Genomic DNA, 22,532 nt, shown 5'->3' with positions numbered 1-22,532 from the left:
GTAACATTTCCAAGGCTTTCAGGGCAGTCATTCGCAAGGGGCTCCGAGGGTGGGTTCCTGCACACGCAAACGCCAGGGACGCAATTGTCCAGCAGGGGCACAGTTCTGGAGGATGAGGAGGATGAGGAGGAGGAGGAGCTGGAGGAGGAGATGGAACCATGTTCACAGCAGGGTGGCACCCAGGCCAGCTCATGGCCATCACTGGTGCGTGGCTGGGGGGATACAGAGGACACGGACGATACACCTCCCACAGAGGACAGCCTTTCGTTGCCTCTGGGCAGCCTGGCACACATGAGCGATTACATGCTGCAGTGTCTCCACAACGACCGCCGAGTTGCCCACATTCTAACTTGTGCTGATTACTGGGTGGCCACGCTGCTGGATCCCCGTTACAAGGACAACGTACCGTCCTTAATTCACTCACTGGAGCGCGATCGCAAGATGCGCGAGTACAAGCGCACGCTGGTAGACGCCATGCTGCTGGCATTCCCATCTGACAGCGGGGCCACAGTGGAAGCACAAGGCAGAGGAGGAGGAGGAGGAGGTCGCCAACGCAACCAGGGCACCGCCAGCACCTCAGAAGGCAGGGTTAGCATGGCCGAAATGTGGAAAAGCTTTGTCAGCACGCCACAACAAACAGCAGCACCAGCAGCTCAGATGGAACGTCTTAGCAGGAGGCAGCATTTTACCAACATGGTGGAGCAGTATGTGTGCACACGCCTACATGTAGTGAATGACGGGTCTGCCCCCTTCAACTTCTGGGTCTCCAAATTGGGCACATGGCTTGAGCTTGCCCTTTACGCCTTGGAGGTGCTGGCGTGCCCTGCAGCCAGTGTATTATCTGAACGGGTATTTAGCACGGCTGGGGGCGTTATAACAGACAAGCGCAGCCGCCTGTCCAGAGACAATGTGGACAAGCTCACGTTCATTAAAATGAACCAGGCATGGATCCCACGGGACTTTTCCGTACCTTATGCAGAATAGCAATGGATACCGACCTTACCCACCCATTGTTCCATTTTTGCTCTTTCTCACTCTTTTGGGGTGTACCCTCATTTAAAATTTTTGAAAAGAAGCAGTGTTGGCTACCTCGTCCTCCTCCTCAGGGCCAGATTAATGTAGGGGCTATTGGAGCTGCAGCTCCAGGCCCCTACCTTTTATATAGGCCCCGGGTTGGCCATATTCACTGTTACCGCTCTTCTGTCACTTGTAAACACAGAAGTCTGGCTTCTATGCTCGCTTCCCCAGGCAGCACCCTCAGAACCTCCCCACACAGCGTGAAGGCCGGACAAGGAGGGACAGTTGGCGATGCATGGATGTGTTTATGGGCTTCAGAGACAGCATCCCATGTTGAATTAGGCATGCATGGCTGCACCCTTCCTCCTCTGGGTGCATGGCAAGGCACGGCCCTTAAGGCCCTTCAAAATCCTCAGCACCAAGCCCATGATGCTGTTAATCCGGCCCTGGTCCTCCTCCACCGCCGCTTCCACCTACACCGCCCATAGGTGTGCGCAGCCTATTGCATTAAGGTGTGCACCCCAAAGTTGAAATACACATGCATGTGTTTGCCAGCAGGGAGAGTAATGTATCGGGGCCATGTACCTGTAGGCAAGGAGAAATAGAGCAGAGCAGGTCCCAGGGAGATCTTTCCCATCTCCTCACTGGCAATGCTATGTGCCCTAGGTGATTAGGGTGTGCCCAGGCACACCCAGCACACCCTGTGCGCACGCCTATGTCACCGCTAGGCTTGTGACGGTATCAGATTTTCATGCTGCGATTAATTGATTAAGGTTTTGCCACGGTATACGGTATTATCACGGTATTCTATTATTAAATTTAAATTATTAAATTTCCACCTCACTTCAATTTCATTGCTGAATTTAGGGGCTTTGGTTCACTTATGCACATTATTATATAGTCAGTCAGTACAGACTCTGTGAACCAGGCCTAAAATAGGTCATCAAGCAGTGTCTGGCCTAACTGGTGATAACTGGTTCTGGCGCTCGGCTCCGATCCGATGGCCTGGTCATTAAGAGGGCAAATCCTTGTGGTCAAGAAGTGGTTAAACCTGAAGGAGGTGTTGTTTATAAATTACTTTACTATTGCTTTAGGCCTGGTTCACATGTATGCGGGTTGGTGGTTCACATTTGCACAGGCATAGCAGCCCATTGATTTGAATGGGCTGCTATGCCCTCATTTTCCGCAGAAAAAAGGTGCATGCAGCATTTTTTTAAAATTCAGTGGCCTTGAAATCCATCCTGCTTTTGCACCATGCGACTAACCTGCAGTTCCTGCTCTGGCAAGCTTTCTGCATTTTTTGTATACGTGGGCACGGCATTTAAAAATAAACAGTTTGCGTGTGCAGCAACGGCAGGTAAGTCGCATGGTGCAAAAGAAGGATGGATTTCATGGCCACTGCATTTTTTTAAATTCTGCATGCACCTTTTTTCAGCTGAAAACGCAGGCATAGCAGCTCAAGCCCATTCACATCAATGGGCTGCTATGCCTGTGCAAATGTGGGCCCCCAACCCGCATACATGTGAACCAGGCCTAAAGCAATAGTAAAGTCATTAATTGGTTAAACCTGCAGGAGGACCGGTGTTTTTATCTATTAATGACTTTACTATTGCTTTAGGCCTGGTTCACATGTATGCGGGTTGGGGGCCCACATTTGCACAGGCATAGCAGCCCATTGATGTGAATGGGCTTGAGCTGCTATGCCTGCGTTTTCAGCTGAAAAAAGGTGCATGCAGAATTTAAAAAAATGCAGTGGCCATGAAATCCATCCTTCTTTTGCACCATGCGACTTACCTGCCGTTGCTGCACACGCAAACTGTTTATTTTTAAATGCCGTGCCCACGTATACAAAAAATGCAGAAAGCTTGCCAGAGCAGGAACTGCAGGTTAGTCGCATGGTGCAAAAGCAGGATGGATTTCAAGGCCACTGAATTTAAAAAAAATGCTGCATGCACCTTTTTTCTGCGGAAAATGAGGGCATAGCAGCCCGTTCAAATCAATGGGCTGCTATGCCTGTGCAAATGTGGGCCGCCAACCCGCATACATGTGAACCGCCAACCCGCATACATGTGAACCACCAACCCGCATACATGTGAACCAGGCCTAAAGCAATAGTAAAGTCATTAATAGATAAAAACACCGGTCCTCCTGCAGGTTTAACCACTTCTGGATCGCAAGGATTTGCCCCTTTAAAGACCAGGCCATCGGATCAGAGCGCCAGGACCAGTCATCACCAGGTAGGCCAGACACTGCTTGATGGCTATATAATAATGTAATGTGGGCTGCTAGGCGTGTGTGTGTGTATATATATATTTATTAGAGCTGCACGATTCTGGCCAAAATGAGAATCACGATTTTTTAGCTTGGAATAAAGATCACGATTCTCTCACGATTCTCTGTGTAACAAAAAAAAAAAAAAATTGGGATAACTTTACTGTTACGTTTTTTTTTTTTTTTTTATTCATTAAAGTCTAATCATTGCGTTTGAAAGACTGCTGCGCAAATACAGTGTGACATAAAATATTACAACAATCGCCATTTTATTCTGTAGGGTCTCTGCTAAAAAAATATATAAAATGTTTGGGGGTTCTAAGTACTTTTCTAGCAAAAAAAAAACTGATTTTAACTTGCAAGCAGCAAGTGTCAGAAAAAGATCCAGTCTTTAAGAGGTTAAACTTCCTTTCTCCCTGGCAGAGGGAAGGAAAAGATACAAATGTAATCATTTTTGTTTATAGTTAGGAGACTTAATGCTGAAAGGTGTTAGCTGAGTGAGTGAATGAGTCATCCAGCTCACTGAAATGTATCAATTCACAAGTCAGGCAGACTTGACAGAGAAACTCGGTATTTTAAAAATGCCACAATAACAATACCGTGGCTATGCAATACCGCGATATATCGAATTACCGAAAACCGGCATATGTCTAGTCACCGCCACATCCACCACCACCTCAACCTCCCTCCTACTCCATATGGGCCTCGTCCTTCAGAGATGAAGAAGAACATTGTTTTATTTTTCTGTTTTTTTTTGTTGTTTTAAGTTATTTCCCTATCCACATTTGTTTGCAGAGCACTTGCCATGCTCTTAATTACGTTTTGCTGCCATTTGCAGCACTCTAGCCCTTTCCTTTGGTGTTTTAGAGCCATTTTAGTGCCTTAAAGTTCGGGTCCCCATTGACTTCAATGGGGTTCGGTGTCCGGGAAAAGTTCGGTAAAAGTCCGGGACACGGACCCGGACTTTTTTTTAAAGTTCGGCCGAACCCGTCGAACACGGACATCTAGGTGTTCGCTCAACCCTACCTGAGAGTAATACATTTGTGTAATTCTACGTACAGCTTTAAAACATTCCCCCAAGCATTTTATGTTGCCCTTTGAGCTGCTCCAAAATGGCCTCTGTGTAAAATTGCCAAATGCCTGTAAAACTACAGCTTTACAAATATTTTTTTCCTTTGGTACATGTCCCACAGGTCAGTGCCTACACCTCATGCTCTTTCTTCATTAATACCGGCTTTTAGACATTAGGCATTACACTCTCATTGATTTCAATATGGTTTGGATTCTAGATCCATAATGGTCACCAAACACTGGGTACAAACTCTGCCTCTGTGCAGGGTGGCTGGTCTTGTATCCACCCCCCCCCCGTAGCTTCTGCATGCAACCTGTAGTGGCTTGGCTCTGCTCTCTGCACAGGCTATGTACAGTGCCTAGAAAAAGTATTCATACCCCTTGAAACTTTCCACATTTTGTCATGATACAACCAAAAACATAAATTTATTTTATTGGGACTTTATGTGATAGACCAACACAAAGTGGCAGATAGTGAAAGGAAAATGATAAATGGTTTTCAACATTTTTTACAAATAAATATCTGAAAAGTGTGGCGTGCATTTGTATTCGGCACCCTTTACTCTGATACCCCTAACTCAAATCTAGTGGAACCAATTGCCTTCAGAAGTCACCTAATTAGTAAAAAGAGCCCACCTGTGTGTAATTTATACTCACTATAAATACAGCTGTTTTGTGAAGCCCTCAGAGTTTTGTTAGAGAACCTTAGTGAACAAACAGCATCAGACAGGTCAGAAATAACAATGTAGAGATGTTTAAAGCAGGGTTAGGTTTTAAAAAAATATCCCAAGCTTTGAACACCTCATGGAGTACTTTTCAATCCATCATCCAAACATGGAAAGAGTATGGCACAACTGCAAACCTATCAAGACACGGCCGTCCACCTAAACTGACCGGGCAGGCAAGGAGAGCATTAATCAGAGAAGCTGCCGAGAGGCCCATGGTAACTCTGGAGGAGCTGCAGAGATCCAGAGCTCAGGTGGGAAAATCTGTCTACTAGACAACTTTTAGTCATACACTCCACAAATCTGTCCTTTATGAAAGAGTGGCAAGAAGAAAGCCATTGTTGAAAGAAAGCCATAAGAAGTCCTGTTTGCAGTTTGCGAGAAGCCATGTGGGGGACACAGCAAACATGTGGAAGAAGGTGCTCTGGTCAGATGAGACCAAAATTGAAAATTTTGGCCTAAAAGCAAAACACTGTGTGGTGGAAAACTAACACTGCACTTCACCCTGAACACACCATTAAAAATTATTCATGTGTTAGAATGGCCTAGTCAAAGTTCAGACCTAAATCCAATTGAGAATCTGTGGCAAGACTTGAAAATTGCTGTTCATAGACACTATCCATCCAATTTGACAGAGCTTGAACTATTTTGCAAAGAAGAATGGGCAAAAATTTTACTTTCTAGATGGGCAAAGCTGATACAGACATACCCAAAAAGACTTGCAGCTGTAATTGCAGCGAAAGATGGTTCTACAAAGTATTGACTCAGGGGGGCTGAATACAAATGCACTACACACTTTTCAGTGTAAAACATTTATTTGTAAAACATTTTGAAAACCATTTATCAATTTCCTTCCACTTCATAATTACTTGCAACTTTGTGTTGGTCTATCATATACAGTAAAATCCCAATAAATCACATTTACGTTTTTGGTTGTAACATGACAAAATGTGGAACATTTCAAGGGGTATAAATACCTTTTCAAGGCACTGTACATCACAGTTATGTCATTTTCAAACCGAGATTTTACCTTGAGTCTGGGTTTACAAAGACATTTGGTGAACACAAACTCCATTTTTTGGCTTTGTGGCTAGTGAGGGATATATTTACATGAATGCTTTGTGCCTGGAGTCCACTTTAAGTATTTCTATTTAGTACTTAATCTTTCTGCCATTTCCTGCATCCCACCCATTTCTATTGGAAAGTTAGGCACCACATAATAATGGGGCAGTAGGAGGGAGCTGGCAAGTTTTTACACTATATAAAAGTGTGGGACTGATCTGAGTGGCCCAGTCAGAGTGACCAAGCATTCAGGTATACCAAAGAAAAATAAAGTTGCTGTAGGCATGTGTTGGCATGTACAGTATAGATGCTAGCCCTTTATACGTGTTTACAGCTTTGCTCTGTTACAGTGGCACAGTTGCTTCAAATCAATCTTTAATCCTATTTTTACCATACAGTGTTTGAATTTGTAATTGTGTTTATGTGCTGTTTGTCTAGATTTCCGGTCTCTTTCTAGACTAAACTGCTCCAAGAGTATGCATAGTTCTGGTAAGAACTTAATATTATAAGATCCTTCACAGATAGTTACTTATGATATTGATTCTATAAACTTTGCAAAGCACTGCATAATACCTTAGCCTTAAATAAGTATAGGAAACAAATTCTTAAAAACACATGTAGCACCCTCCTAGGTAGGTGCTAGGTAGGTCTATATAGTTTTTTTTTTCTCTGCTTAAGAGGGAGACAACTAGGTAAATCCAGGAGCTGTCTGCTTAGCTGAGAGCTGTGATTCCTAGATAGGTCCTTCCTAGTGTGCTCTGATGCTGCTCTTCCTGGCTTGATGTTTCACACTGATTCACTAGTAGTGCAGTTTATTGGACAGTGGGAGGAAACCATGCAGATTAGAGCAAGGGATATCTGTACAGCCCTGGCCAATAGGCGCTGGGGGGGGGGGGGGGTACTGGTGCATGCTGGGTGACTGTACCTATTTCTGAGGTGTACATGTGGTTCCTGGTATTCAACTGGAGAAAGGAGTCCAGGTGGGGAAGGGGGCTGCTGCCTCTCCCCAGCGCAGGCTGTCATGCGGCCTCAGGAGGACAACCTGAGGGCCATATTCAGAGGTGCTGAAACCCAGGACTCTTTTGAGGGCTAACTGAGGGAGAATGTCCATTGATCTCATCTGTTGCTATGGAAGAAAGTGACCTGCAGACAAGGGCCTTGTGAGTACAGACTTCCCACAGGGATCCTAGAGACTGTTGCTGTTGAAATCACCCTCTGGGTGCTAGAAAGTCAGCAGGCTGGGTGTAAGCTAAAGGGGACTCTGGCTAGTGTCCTGAAGATACAGAGTTCACTGAGTCTGCTGCTAACACAAGCAAAGAACTTATTCTTCCCATGCAATTGCTGTATGGTTCAGCAGAGGATCTGCTATTCAGCTCCAGTAAAGTGAGGCCAAGTTAGAGTTGCCCTCACCTGTACATAGTTGAATTTGGAGTATCCCATGAATTCCTTCTCCTATCCAAGTTCTCCAAATAAAACAATAAAAACTATTCCCTAGACTGGTCATTGAAGACAACGAGCAAAAGTGTGTGTGTGTGCACCTTGCAGCATATGAAAATACCCAGTATCTGGCAACAGGATAATCAGAGGGAGACCAAAGATAGATCCATACTCAGCAGTTCCTACTTGGGCCGTGTTACACACTTATTAAAAGTGAAAATAAAACACAAAAAATATAAAATATAAGAATATTATTTACATTAGCAAAAAGATAAATAAAATAAAAAATACCTATGTGGTCTGATTTTAGCTTACAAGGATGTCACCACCTCCCCCATTGTCTTCACCCAATCAGAAAACACCTTGTATTTATTGAAAAAAAATACAAGGTGGTCTGTAAATGGCGGCAGCACAGAGCCAGCAATCATTGTAGTAGTGTCAACTAGCGGTTCTCTGATGTGAGATCTGCATACTTACAAACTGGACCAATGTAAGTATGCAATAAAGATCATACCTGGAGTTTTGCTTTATTGATTAGGAAACATTTAAAGTCATGCATATTTAATTTTAGAGGTAAAAAGCATGCTGTATTTACCAGTGTATGTTAATTCACTTTCTGGTGAGGAAGAAGGCTTTGCACCACCCAGCAAGTTTTGATCAGGACTTTGGTTTATACCATTTGGTTTGCGTACATCAGAAGTTTGACTTGCATCCAGGAGCGGTTTTGTAATGGCTGGTCTGTCCTCATCTGCTCTTGTGCCTTCGATTGATGGCTGTCTATTACCAAGTTGATGGTTTACATCATTTTTCTTTTGTTCATCTATTGGTTCATTTGGGTAATGTAGCTGTTTTGCATCAGGCTGCCAATTTTTATCTGGACCTAAATCATCGCCAATAGGTTGCTTAGTACCAGGCCTCTGGGGTTTACTGGTTTGCCAATGCTGGTCAGTTGGTTTGTTTGGATCCAGTGGCTGCTCTTCTTCGTTATTTGGTAAGTCTTTAAATGGTCTACGATCTTTTCCAGTTGGCTGTTTAGTACCAGGTCTTTTGTTTGAATCAGTTGGTTTGCTTCCAGGTGAGGGTTGATTTGGATTTTGTTGTTGATTTTCTCCCAGCCAAAACTTTTCATCAGATTGCTTAGTACCAGTTCTTTGAGGTTTCCCAGTTGGCCTTTGTCCATCAGTTTGTTTGTTTGGATCCAGCGTCTCCTCCTTTTTATCACTTGGCAAGTATTCATCTGGTCCTTGGTCTTTTCCAGTTTTTTTTTTATCCTGTGGCTGCTCCTCTTCATCACTTGGCTCTCTATTTAGTCTTTGATTTTCTCCAGTTGGCAGTTTAATATCAGGATAATTGATTTGATCACCTGATATTTGATCATCTGAGAGCTGTCTGGAATCCTGTGGCTGTTTGGCACTAGACAGAAACTTTGTATCTTGTTTTTTATCTACACCTACAGGTTGTCTGATACCCAGACTTTTAGGGTTATCAGTTGGCCTTTGCCCATTAGTTGGATGATTTGGATCCAGTTGCTGCTCCTCCTCCTCAGTTAGATCCTTTCTGGTTGAATGCATAGTATCAAGACTTTCCTTTGGATTATTTGGTTTGTGTCCATCTGATGGTTGATTTACATCATGTGGCTGTCTTCCACTAGATGGCAACTTTTCATCATGTCTTGGATCATCACTTACAGGTGACTTAGAGCTAGGTTTTTTTGGTTTGTCAGTTGGACTTTGCCTCTTAAGTTGAGTATCAAGTTGGATCAAGTGTCTGATCAACTTTAAAATTTGGTTAATTTTTATCAGGTCTTTAATCTTTTTGATAAGCTGTCTAGGTTTAGATTTTGGATAAGTTGGTGTGTGTTTACCTGAGGGCTGATTTGGATAATGTGGCTGTTTGGCAACAGGCAGAACATCTTCATCATCACCTAGAGAATGCTTTGTACTAGGACTTTCGGGTTCACTTGTTTGCCTTTGTCCATTAAGTGGATTGGTTTGGATCCAGTCATTTATTATCTTCAGCATTTGACCAATCTTTGTCTGACCTTCTGTTCTGTTTGAATCTTTTGGTTTGCTTCTACCTGTAAGTTTATTTAAGTCATATAACGCTTTTAAATGAGGCAGCAACTTTTTCTTAGGTCTTGGGCCACCATCTACAGGTTGCTTATTATTATTACTAAATCTTTGGGGTTTACCAATTGCCCATAACTCATCTGTTGATGTGTTTGGAACCAGTGGCAGCTCCTCTTCATTACTTGGTGAGTCTTCAACTGGTCTTTGGTCCTTTCTGCTTGGCTGTCTCGTACCAGGTTTCCTGTTTGGATAAGGTGGTCTGCGTCCATCTAAAGGTTGATATGTATCTTGTGTATGTTTAATACCAGATGGCAAGATGTCATCAGGTGTTTGATCATCACCTAAAGTTTGCTCAGGACCAGGTCTTTTGGGTTTACCTGATGGTGTTCGATGTAAGAGTTGTTTGGCTTGGATCCATTGATTGATCCTTTTCAAAACTTGCTCAGGCTCTATTTGGTGTTTATTTTTTTCAGCTGGCTGCCTAATACCAGGCTTTTCATCGGGATTTAGATCATCACTTACTGGTGGCTTAGTACCAGTTCTTTGAGGTTTTTTAGATGGCCTTTGCCCAACATTTGGTTTGCTTGGATCCATAGGCTCCTCCTCTTCATCACTTTGTGATTCTTCATCAGGTCTTTTGACTTTTCTGGTTGGAAGTCTAGTGCCAGGATTTTTGTCTGCATCAGTTGGTTTGCGTCCATTTGAGGGTTGATTTTGAAGTTGTGGTAGTTTTGTTCCAGGTTTTCTAATTGGCCTACGTCCATCATTTAGTTTGCCTGGATTCAGTGGGTCCTCCTCTTCATCACTTGGTGATTCTTCCCCTGGATTTTGGCCTTTACCAGTTGGCTTTTTCGTTTCAGGTTTTTGGGGTTTTCTCATTGGCTTTCGCCCATCAGTTGGTTTGTTTAGATTCAGTGGGTGCTCCTCTTCATCACTTGGTGATTCTTCACCTGGTCTTTGGTCTTTTCCGTTTAGATGTCTAGTGACAGGTTTTTTGTCTGGATCTGTTGGTGTGCGTCCATCTGAGGGTTGATTTTGGTTGTGTGGAATTTTTCTACCAGGTCTTTCAGGTTTTCTATTAGGCCTTAGTCCATTATTTGGTTTGTGTGCATCCAGTGGGTCCTCCTCTTCATCACTTGGTAAATCTTCATCTGGTCTTTGGTCTTTTCCAGTTGGCTTTTTGCTTCCAGGTTTTTCGTGTTTTCTTATTGGCTTTCGTCCATCATTTGGTTTGTTTGGATCCAGTGTCTTCTCTTCTTCATCACTTGGTGATTCTTCACCTGGTTTTTTGTCTTTTCTAGTTTGCTTTTTACTTCCTGTTTTTTCGGGTTTTCTTTTTGGTTTTCTCCCATCATTTGATTTGTTTGGATCCAGTGGCTCCTCCTCTTCATCACATGGTGATTCTTCATCAGATCTTTGGTCTTTTCCATTTGGATGTCTAGTGACAGGTTTTTCGTCTGGATATGTTGGTTTGCGTCCATCTGAGGGTTGATTTTGGTCCTGTGGAAATTTTCTACCAGGTCTTTCAGGTTTTCTATTTGGCCTTAGTCCATAATTTGGTTTGTTTGCATCTAGTGGGTCCTCCTCTTCATCACTTGGTGATTCTTCACTTGGTTTTTTGTCTTTACCGGTTGTCTTTTTCGTTCCCGGCTTTTCGGGTTTTCTAATTGGCCTTTTTCCATAATTTGGTTTGTTTGGATCCTGGGGCTTCTCTTCCTCGTCACTTAGTGATTCTTCATGTGGTTTTTGGTCTTTACCCTTAGGCCACTGAGTTCCAGGTTTTTCAGGTTTTCTTTTTGGCTTTCGTTCATCATTTGGTTTGTTTGAATCCAGCGGCTCCTCCCCTTCATCACTTGGTGATTCCTCATCAGGTCTTTGGCCTTTTCCGGTTGGCTTTTTTCTTCCAGGTTTTTCGTGTTTTCCTATTGGCTTTCGTCCATCAATAGGTCTGTTTGGATCCAGTGGCTTCTCTTCTTCAACACTTGGTGATTCTTCACCTGGTTTTTTGTCTTTTCCGGTTGGCTTTTTATTCCCTGGTTTTTCGGATTTCCTTTTTGGCTTTCGCTCATCATTTGGTTTGTTTGGATCCAGCGGCTCCTTCCCTTCATCACTTTGTAAATCTTCATCAGGACTTTGGTCTTTTCTGGTTGGATGTATAGTGTCAGGTTTTTTGTCTGGATCTGTTGGTTTGCGTCCATCTGATGGTTGATTTGGATCGCGTGGTAGTTTTGTACCAGGCTTCTCTGGTTTTCTATTTGGCCTTCGTCCTTCATTTGGTTTGTTTGGATCAATTGGGTCCTCCTCTTCATCACTTGATGATTCTTCATCAGGTCTTTGGTCTTTTCCGGTTGGCTTTTTACTTCCAGGTTTTTCATGTTTTCCTATTGGCTTTCGTCCATCAGTAGGTCTGTTTGGATCCAGTGTCTTCTCTTCTTCATCACTTGGTGATTCTGCTCCTGTTTTTTTGTCTTTTCTGGTTGGCTTTTTAGTTCCAGGTGTTTGGGGTTTCCTTTTTTGCTTTCGCTCATCATTTGGTTTGTTTGGATCTAGCGGCTCTTCCCCTTCATCACCTGGTGAATCTTTATCGGGTCTTTGGTCTTTTCCGGTTGGATATTTAGTGTCAGTTTTTTTGTCTGGATCTGTTTGTTTGCGTCCATCTGATGGTTGATTTGGATTGCGTGGTAGTTTTGTACCAGGTTTCTCAGGTTTTCTATTTGGCCTTTGTCCATCATTTGGTTTGTTTGGATCCTGGGGCTTCTCCTCTTCATCACTTGGTGATTCTTCTTCAGGTCTTTTGTCTTTTCCGGTTGGATGTTTAGTGCCAGGTTTTTTGTCTGTTCCTGTTGGTTTGCGTCCATCTGAGTGTTGATTTGGATCACGTGGTAATTTTGAACCAGGTTTTTCGGGTTTTCTGTTTGGCCTACGTCCATCATTTGGTTTGTTTGGATTCAGTGAGTCCTCCTCTTCATCACTTTGTGATTCTTCACCTGGTCTTTGGTCTTTACCGCTTGGCTTTTTAGTTCCAGGTTTTTCAGGTTTTCTTGTTGGCTTTTGTCCATCATTTGGTTTGTATGGATCCAGTGGCTTCTCCTCTTCATCACTTGGTGATTCTTCACCTGTTTTGTTGTCTTTATCGGTTGGCTTTTTAGTTTCAGGCTTTTCAGGTTTTCTAATTGGTCTTTGTTCATCATTTGGTTTGTTTGGATTCTGTAGGTCCTCCTTTTCATGACTTGGTGATTCTTCACCTGGTTTTTGGTCTTTACCAGTTGGCTTTTTAGATCCAGGTTTTTCGGGTTTTCTGTTTGGCCTACGTCCATCATTTGGTTTGTTTGGATCCAGTGGGTCCTCCTCTTCATCACTCGGTGATTCTTCTTCAGGTCTTTGGTCTTTTCCAGTTGGGTGTTTAGTGTCAGGTTTTTTGTGTGGATGTGTTGGTTTGCTTCCATCTGAAGGTTGATTTGGATCGCGTGGTAGTTTTGTACCAGGTTTCTCGGGTTTTCTATTTGGCCTACGTCCATCATTTGGTTTGTTTGGATCCAGTGGGTCCTCCACTTCATCACTTGGTGATTCTTCGTCAGGTCTTTGGTCTTTACCGGTTGGATGTTTAGAATCAGGTTTGTTGTCTGGATCTGTTGGTTTTTGTCCATCTGATGGTTGATTTGGATCGCGTGGTAATTTAGTACCAGGTTTCTCGGGCTTTTTATTTGGCCTACGTCCATAATTTGGTTTGCTTGGATCCTGGGGCTTCTCCTCTTCATCACTTGGTGATTCTTCTTCAGGTCTTTGGTCTTTTCCAGTTAGGTGTTTAGTGTCAGGTTTTTTGTGTGGATCTGTTGGTTTGATTCCATCTGATGGTTGATTTGGATCGCGTGGTAGTTTTGTACCAGGTTTCTCGGGTTTTCTATTTGGCCTACGTCCATCATTTGATTTGTTTGGATCCAGTGGGTCCTCCACTTCATCACTTGGTGATTCTTCATCAGGTTTTTGGTCTTTACCGGTGTGATGTTTAGAATCAGGTTTGTTGTCTGGATCTGTTGGTTTTCGTCCATCTGATGGTTGATTTGGATCGCGTGGTAGTTTAGTACCAGGTTTCTCGGGTTTTCTATTTGGCCTACGTCCATTATTTGGTTTTCTTGGATCCTGGGGCTTCTCTTCATCACTTGGTGATTCTTCTTCAGGTCTTTGGTCTTTTCCAGTTGGGTGTTTAGTGTCAGGTTTTTTGTGTGGATCTGTTGGTTTTCGTCCATCTGATGGTTGATTTGGATCATGTTTTGTAAGAGGTTTCTCTGGATTTCTATTTGGCCTACGTCCATCATTTGGTTTGTTTGGATCCATTGGGTCCTCCTCTTCATCACTTTTTGATTCTTCATCAGGTCTTTGGTCTTTACCGGTTGGATGTTTAGTATCAGGTTTGTTATCTGGATCTGTTGGTTTGAGTCCATCTGATGGTTGATTTGGATCGCGTGGTAGTTTAGTACCGGGTTTCTCGGGTTTTCTATTTGGCCTACGTCCATCATTTGGTTTGCTTGGATCCTGGGGCTTCTCCTCTTCATCACTTGGTGATTCTTCTTCAGGTCTTTGGCCTTTTCCGGTTGGATGTTTAGTGCCAGGTTTTTTGTCTGGATCTGTTGGTTTGCGTCTATCTGAGGGTTGATTTGGATCACGTGGTAGTTTTGTACCAGGTTTTTCTGGTTTTCTGTTTGGCCTATGCCCATCAATTGGTTTGTATGGATCCAGTGGGTCCTCCTCTTGATCACTTCGTGATTCTTCACCTGGTCTTTGGTCTTTACCGGTTGGCTTTTTAGTTCCATGTTTTTCAGGTTTTCTTGTTGGCTTTCGTCCAACATTTGGTTTGTATGGGTCCAGTGGCTTCTCCTCTTCCTCACTTGGTGATTCTTCACCTGGTTTGTTGTCTTTATCGGTTGGCTTTTTAGTTTCAGGCTTTTCAGGTTTTCTAATTGGTCTTTCTCCATCATTTGGTTTGTTTGGATTCTGTAGGTCCTCCTTTTCATCACTTGGTGATTCTTCACCTGCTTTTTGGTCTTTACCAGTTGGCTTTTTAGAACCAGGTTTTTCGGGTTTTCTTGTTGGCTTTCGTCGATCATTTGGTTTATTTGGATCCTGGGGCTTCTCCTCTTCATCACTTGGTGAGTCTTCATCAGGTCCTTGGTCTTTTTTGGTTGGATGTTGAGTGTCAGGTTTTTTGTCTGGATCTGTTGGTTTGCGTCCATCTGATAGTTGATTTGGATCGCGTGGTAGTTTAGTACTAGGTTTTTCGGGTTTTCTTTTTGGCCTACGTCCATCATTTGGTTTGTTTGGATCCAGTGGGTCCTCCTCTTCATCACTTGGTGATTCTTCTTCAGGTCTTTGGTCTTTTCCAGTTGGGTGTTTAGTGTCAGGTTTTTTGTGTGGATGTGTTGGTTTGCTTCCATCTGAAGGTTGATTTGGATCGCGTGGTAGTTTTGTACCAGGTTTCTCGGGTTTTCCATTTGGCCTACGTCCTTTATTTGGTTTGTTTGGATCCTGGGGCTTCTCCTCTTCATCACTTGGTGATTCTTCTTCAGGTCTTTGGTCTTTTCCAGTTGGGTGTTTAGTGTCAGGTTTTTTGTGTGGATCTGTTGGTTTGCGTCCATCTGATGGTTGATTTGGATCGCGTGGTAGTTTTGTACCAGGTTTTTCAGGTTTCCTTGTTGGCTGTCGTCCATCATTTGGTTTGTATGGATCCAGTGGCTTCTCCTCTTCATCACTTGGTGATTCTTCACCTAGTTTGTTATCTTTATCGGTTGGCTTTTTAGATTCAGGCTTTTCAGGTTTTCTAATTGGTCTTTCTCCATCATTTGGTTTGTTTGGATTCTGTAGGTCCTCCTTTTCATCACTGGGTGATTCTTCACCTGGTTTTTGGTCTTTACCAGTTGGCTTTTTAGATCCAGGTTTTTCGGGTTTTCTTATTGGCTTTCGTCGATCATTTGGTTTATTTGGATCCTGGGGCTTCTCCTCTTCATCACCTGGTGAGTCTTCATCAGGCCTTTGGTCTTTTTCGGTTGGATGTTGAGTGTCAGGTTTTTTGTGTGGATCTGTTGGTTTGCGTCCATCTGATGGTTGATTTGGATCGCGTGGTAGGTTTGTACCAGGTTTCTCGGGTTTTCTATTTGGCCTACGTCCATCATTTGGTTTGTTTGGATCCAGTGGGTCCTCCACTTCATCACTTGATGATTCTTCATCAGGTCTTTGGTCTTTACCGGTTGGATGTTTAGAATCAGGTTTGTTGTCTGGATCTGTTGGTTTTCGTCCATCTGATGGTTGATTTGGATCGCGTGGTAGTTTAGTACCAGGTTTCTCGGGTTTTCTATTTGGCCTACGTCCATCATTTGGTTTGCTTGGATCCTGGGGCTTCTCCTCTTCATCACTTGGTGATTCTTCTTCAGGTCTTTGGCCTTTTCCGGTTGGATGTTTAGTGCCAGGTTTTTTGTCTGGATCTGTTGGTTTGCGTCTATCTGAGGGTCGATTTGGATCACGTGGTAGTTTTGTACCAGGTTTTTCGGGTTTTCTGTTTGGTCTACGCCCATCATTTGGTTTGTTTGGATCCAGTGGGTCCTCCTCTTCATCACTTCGTGATTCTTCACCTGGTCTTTGGTCTTTACCGGTTGGCTTTTTAGTTCCAGGTTTTTCAGGTTTTCTTGTTGGCTTTCGTCCATCATTTGGTTTGTATGGATCCAGTGGCTTCTCCTCTTCATCACTTGGTGATTCTTCACCTGGTTTGATGTCTTTATCGGTTGGCTTTTTAGTTTCAGGCTTTTCAGGTTTTCTAATTGGTCTTTCTCCATCATTTGATTTGTTTGGATTCTGTAGGTCTTCCTTTTCATCACTTGGTGATTCTTCACCTGGTTTTTGGTCTTTACCAGTTGGTTTTTTAGATCCAGGTTTTTCGGGTTTTCTTATTGGCTTTCGTCGATCATTTGGTTTATTTGGATCCTGGGGCTTCTCCTCTTCATCACTTGGTGAGTCTTCATCAGGTCTTTGGTCTTTTTCGGTTGGATGTTGAGTGTCAGGATTTTTGTCTGGATCTGTTGGTTTGCGTCCATTTGATGGTTGATTTGGATCACGTGGTAGGTTTGTACCAGGTTTCTCGGGTTTTCTATTTGGCCTACGTCCTTCATTTGGTTTGTATGGATCCTGGGGCTTCTCCTCTTCATCACTTGGTGATTCTTCTTCAGGTCTTTGGTCTTTTCCAGTTGGGTGTTTAGTGTCAGGTTTTTTGTGTGGATCTGTTGGTTTTCGTCCATCTGATGGTTGGTTTGGATCACGTGGGTGTTTTGTACCAGGTTTCTCGGGTTTTCTATTTGGCCTACGTCCATCATTTGGTTTGTTTGGATCCATTGGGTCCTCCTCTTCATCGCTTGTTGATTCTTCATCAGGTCTTTGGTCTTTACCGGTTGGATGTTTAGTATCAGGTTTGATATCTGGATCTGTTGGTTTTCGTCCATCTGATGGTTGATTTGGATCGCGTGGTAGTTTAGTACCAGGTTTTTCGGGTTTTCTTTTTGGCCTACGTCCATCATTTGGTTTGTTTGGATCCAGTGGGTCCTCCTCTTCATCACTTGGTGATTCTTCATCAGGTCTTTGGTCTTTTCCAGTTGGGTGTCTAGTGTCAGGGTTTTTGTGTGGATGTGTTGGTTTGCCTCCATCTGAAGGTTGATTTGGATCGCGAGGTAGTTTTGTACCAGGTTTCTCGGGTTTTCTATTTGGCCTACGTCCATCATTTGGTTTGTTTGGATTCAGTGGGTCCTCCACTTCATCACTTGGTGATTCTTCGTCAGGTCTTTGGTCTTTACCGGTTGGATGTTTAGTATCAGGTTTGTTATCTGGATCTGTTGGTTTGCGCCCAGCTGATGGTTGATTAGGATCGCGTGGTAGTTTAGTACCAGGTTTTTCGGGTTTTCTGTTTGGCCTACGTCCATCATTTGGTTTGTTTGGATCCAGTGGATCCTCCTCTTCATCACTTGGTGATTCTTCTTCAGGTCTTTGGTCTTTTCCAGTTGGGTGTTTAGTGTCAGGTTTTTTGTCTGGATCTGTTGGTTTGCTTCCATCTGATGGCTGATTTGGATCGCGTGGTAGTTTTGTACCAGGTTTCTCGGGTTTTCTATTTGGCCTACGTCCATCATTTGGTTTTTTTGGATCCAGTGGGTCCTCCACTTCATCACTTGGTGATTCTTCATCAGGTCTTTGGTCTTTACCGGTTGGATGTTTAGAATCAGGTTTGTTGTCTGGATCTGTTGGTTTTCGTCCATCTGATGGATGATTTGGATCGCGTGGTAGTTTAGTACCTGGTTTCTCGGGTTTTCTATTTGGCCTACGTCCATCATTTGGTTTATTTGGATCCTGGGGCTTCTCCTCTTCATCACTTGGTGAGTCATCATCAGGTCTTTGATCTTTTTCAGTTGGATGTTGAGTGTCAGGTTTTTTGTGTGGATCTGTTGGTTTGCGTCCATCTGATGGTTGATTTGGATCGCGTGGTAGTTTTGTACCAGGTTTCTCGGGTTTTCTATTTGGCCTACGTCCTTCATTTGGTTTGTTTGGATCCTGGGGCTTCTCCTCTTCATCACTTGGTGATTCTTCTTCAGGTCTTTGGTCTTTTCCAGTTGGGTGTTTAGTGTCAGGTTTTTTGTGTGGATCTGTTGGTTTGCGTCCATCTGATGGTTGATTTGGATCAAGTGGCAGTTTAGTACCAGGTTTTTCGGGTTTTCTGTTTGGCCTACGTCCATCATTTGGTTTGTTTGTATCCAGTGGATCCTCCTCTTCATCACTTGGTGATTCTTCTTCAGGTCTTTGGTCTTTTCCAGTTGGGTGTTTAGTGTCAGGTTTTTTGTGTGGATCTGTTGATTTTCCTCCATCTGATGGTTGATTTGGATCGCGTGGTAGTTTTGTACCAGGTTTCTCGGGTTTTCCATTTGGCCTACGTCCTTCATTTGGTTTGTTTTGATCCTGGGGCTTCTCCTCTTCATCACTTGGTGATTCTTCTTCAGGTCTTTGGTCTTTTCCAATTCGGTGTTTAGTGTCAGGTTTTTTGTGTGGATCTGTTGGTTTGCGTCCATCTGATGGTTGATTTGGATCACGTGGTAGTTTTTTACCAGGTTTTTCAGGTTTCCTTGTTGGCTGTCTTCCATCATTTGGTTTGTATGGATCCAGTGGCTTCTCCTCTTCATCACTTGGTGATTCTTCACCTGGTTTGTTGTCTTTATCGGTTGGCTTTTTAGTTTCAGGCTTTTCAGGTTTTCTAATTGGTCTTTCTCCATCATTTGGTTTGTTTGGATTCTGTAGGTCCTCCTTTTCATCACTTGGTGATTCTTCACCTGGTTTTTGGTCTTTACCAGTTGGCTTTTTAGATCCAGGTTTTTCGGGTTTTCTTATTGGCTTTCGTCGATCATTTGGTTTATTTGAATCCTGGGGCTTCTCCTCTTCATCACTTGGTGAGTCTTCATCAGGTCTTTGGTCTTTTTCGGTTGGATGTTGAGTGTCAGGTTTTTTGTGTGGATCTGTTGGTTTGGGTCCATCTGATGGTTGATTTGGATCGCGTGGTAGGTTTGTACCAGGTTTCTCGGGTTTTCTATTTGGCCTACGTCCTTCATTTGGTTTGTTTGGATCCTGGGGCTTCTCCTCTTCATCACTTGGTGATTCTTCTTCAGGTCTTTGGTCTTTTCCAGTTGGGTGTTTAGTGTCAGGTTTTTTGTGTGGATCTGTTGGTTTTCGTCCATCTGATGGTTGATTTGGATCACGTGGGTGTTTTGTACCAGGTTTCTCGGGTTTTCTATTTGGCCTACGTCCATCATTTGGTTTGTTTGGATCCATTGGGTCCTCCTCTTCATCGCTTGTTGATTCTTCATCAGGTCTTTGGTCTTTACCGGTTGGATGTTTAGTATCAGGTTTGTTATCTGGATCTGTTGGTTTGCGCCCAGCTGATGGTTGATTTGGATCGCGTGGTAGTTTAGTACCAGGTTTTTCGGGTTTTCTGTTTGGCCTACGTCCATCATTTGGTTTGTTTGGATCCAGTGGGTCCTCCTCTTCATCACTTGGTGATTCTTCTTCAGGTCTTTGGTCTTTTCCAGTTGGGTGTTTAGTGTCAGGATTTTTGTGTGGATGTGTTGGTTTGCCTCCATCTGAAGGTTGATTTGGATCGCGTAGTAGTTTTGTACCAGGTTTCTCGGGTTTTCTATTTGGCCTACGTCCATCATTTGGTTTGTTTGGATTCAGTGGGTCCTCCACTTCATCACTTGGTGATTCTTCGTCAGGTCTTTGGTCTTTACCGGTTGGATGTTTAGTATCAGGTTTGTTATCTGGATCTGTTGGTTTGCGCCCTGCTGATGGTTGATTTGGATCTCGTGGTAGTTTAGTACCGGGTTTTTCGGGTTTTCTGTTTGGCCTACGTCCATCATTTGGTTTGTTTGGATCCAGTGGGTCCTCCTCTTCATCACTTGGTGATTCTTCTTCAGATCTTTGGTCTTTTCCAGTTGGGTGTTTAGTGTCAGGTTTTTTGTGTGGATGTGTTGGTTTGCTTCCATCTGAAGGTTGATTTGGATCGCGTGGTAGTTTTGTACCAGGTTTCTCGGGTTTTCTATTTGGCCTACGTCCATCATTTGGTTTGTTTGGATCCATTGGGTCCTCCTCTTCATCACTTGTTGATTCTTCATCAGGTCTTTGGTCTTTACTGGTTGGATGTTTAGTATCAGGTTTGTTATCTGGATCTGTTGGTTTTCGTCCATCTGATGGTTGATTTGGATCGCGTGGTAGTTTAGTACCAGGTTTCTCTGGTTTTCTATTTGGCCTACGTCCATCATTTGGTTTGCTTGGATCCTGGGGCTTCTCCTCTTCATCACTTGGTGATTCTTCTTCAGGTCTTTGGCCTTTTCCGGTTGGATGTTTAGTGCCAGGTTTTTTGTCTGGATCTGTTGGTTTGCGTCTATCTGAGGGTCGATTTGGATCACGTGGTAGTTTTGTACCAGGTTTTTCGGGTTTTCGGTTTGGTCTACGCCCATCATTTGGTTTGTTTGGATCCAGTGGGTCCTCCTCTTCATCACTTCGTGATTCTTCACCTGGTCTTTGGTCTTTACCGGTTGGCTTTTTAGTTCCAGGTTTTTCAGGTTTTCTTGTTGGCTTTCCTCCATCATTTGGTTTGTATGGATCCAGTGGCTTCTCCTCTTCATCCCTTGGTGATTCTTCTCCTGGTTTGTTGTCTTTATCGGTTGGCTTTTTAGTTTCAGGCTTTTCAGGTTTTCTAATTGGTCTTTCTCCATCATTTGATTTGTTTGGATTCTGTAGGTCCTCCTTTTCATCACTTGGTGATTCTTCACCCGGTTTTTGGTCTTTACCAGTTGGTTTTTTAGATCCAGGTTTTTCGGGTTTTCTTATTGGCTTTCGTCGATCATTTGGTTTATTTGGATCCTGGGGCTTCTCCTTTTCATCACTTGGTGAGTCTTCATCAGGTCTTTGGTCTTTTCCAGTTGGGTGTTTAGTGTCAGGTTTTTTGTGTTGATCTGTTGGTGTTCGTCCATCTGATGGTTGATTTGGATCACGTGGGTGTTTTGTACCAGGTTTCTCGGGTTTTCTATTTGGCCTACGTCCTTCATTTGGTTTGTTTGGATCCTGGGGCTTCTCCTCTTCATCACTTGGTGATTCTTCTTCAGGTCTTTGGTCTTTTCCAGTTGGGTGTTTAGTGTCATGTTTTTTGTGTGGATCTGTTGGTTTTCGTCCATCTGATGGTTGATTTGGATCACGTGGGTGTTTTGTACCAGGTTTCTCTGGTTTTCTATTTGGCCTATGTCCATCATTTGGTTTGTTTGGATCCATGGGGTCCTCCTCTTTATCACTTGTTGATTCTTCATCAGGTCTTTGGTCTTTACCGGTTGGATGTTTAGTATCAGGTTTGTTATCTGGATCTGTTGGTGTGCGTCCATCTGATGGTTGATTTGGATCGCGTGGTAGTTTAGTACCAGGTTTTTCGGGTTTTCTGTGTGGCCTACGTCCATCATTTGGTTTGTTTGGATCCAGTGGGTCCTCCTCTTCATCACTTGGTGATTCTTCTTCAGGTCTTTGGTCTTTTCCAGTTGGGTGTTTAGTGTCAGTTTTTTTGTGTGGATCTGTTGGTTTGCGTCCATCTGATTGTTGATTTGGATCGCGTGGTAGTTTTGTACCAGGTTTCTCGGGTTTTCCATTTGGCCTACGTCCTTCATTTGGTTTGTTTTGATCCTGGGGCTTCTCCTCTTCATCACTTGGTGATTCTTCTTCAGGTCTTTGGTCTTTTCCAGTTGGGTGTTTAGTGTCAGGTTTTTTGTGTGGATCTGTTGGTTTTCGTCCATCTGATGGTTGATTTGGATCACGTGGCAGTTTTGTACCAGGTTTTTCAGGTTTCCTTGTTGGCTGTCGTCCATCATTTGGTTTGTATGGATCCAGTGGCTTCTCCTCTTCATTACTTGGTGATTCTTCACCTGGTTTGTAGTCTTTATCGGTTGGCTTTTTAGTTTCAGGCTTTTCAGGTTTTCTAATTGGTCTTTCTCCATCATTTGGTTTGTTTGGATTCTGTAGGTCCTCCTTTTCATCACTTGGTGATTCTTCACCTGGTTTTTGGTCTTTACCAGTTGGCTTTTTAGATCCAGGTTTTTCGGGTTTTCTTATTGGCTTTCGTCGATCATTTGGTTTATTTGGATCCTGGGGCTTCTCCTCTTCATCACTTGGTGAGTCTTCATCAGGCCTTTGGTCCTTTTCGGTTGGATGTTGAGTGTCAGGTTTTTTGGTTGGATCTGTTGGTTTGCGTCCATCTGATGGTTGATTTGGATCGCGTGGTAGATTTGTACCAGGTTTCTCTGTTTTTTTATTTGGCCTACGTCCT

General features: G+C 43.4%; 1 protein-coding gene across 1 annotated transcript in view; it reads right to left on the bottom strand.

Annotated features, from left to right (window-relative positions):
• Window positions 1-22,532, bottom strand: part of LOC309561659 (uncharacterized protein) — a gene marked incomplete at both ends in the record, with an annotated part of 129,981 nt that overhangs the window by 57,045 nt on the left and 50,404 nt on the right. The window contains 14 exons of the mRNA XM_082265652.1: window positions 8,179-10,926; window positions 10,966-11,919; window positions 12,013-12,309; window positions 12,424-12,897; window positions 14,209-14,883; window positions 15,322-15,744; window positions 16,060-16,839; window positions 16,972-17,136; window positions 17,374-17,538; window positions 18,781-19,203; window positions 19,441-19,605; window positions 19,843-20,739; window positions 21,112-21,267; window positions 21,436-22,402. Coding sequence (XP_082121778.1) covers window positions 8,179-10,926; window positions 10,966-11,919; window positions 12,013-12,309; window positions 12,424-12,897; window positions 14,209-14,883; window positions 15,322-15,744; window positions 16,060-16,839; window positions 16,972-17,136; window positions 17,374-17,538; window positions 18,781-19,203; window positions 19,441-19,605; window positions 19,843-20,739; window positions 21,112-21,267; window positions 21,436-22,402 — 9,289 coding nt within the window. The remainder of the gene's footprint in view (window positions 1-8,178; window positions 10,927-10,965; window positions 11,920-12,012; window positions 12,310-12,423; window positions 12,898-14,208; window positions 14,884-15,321; window positions 15,745-16,059; window positions 16,840-16,971; window positions 17,137-17,373; window positions 17,539-18,780; window positions 19,204-19,440; window positions 19,606-19,842; window positions 20,740-21,111; window positions 21,268-21,435; window positions 22,403-22,532) is intronic.

Source organism: Pelophylax lessonae, assembly GCF_965119305.1.
Source record: "Pelophylax lessonae genome assembly, chromosome: 8".
In the NCBI taxonomy this organism is placed as follows: Eukaryota; Metazoa; Chordata; class Amphibia; order Anura; family Ranidae; genus Pelophylax; species Pelophylax lessonae.
This window is presented reverse-complemented; position numbering and strand designations above follow the sequence as displayed.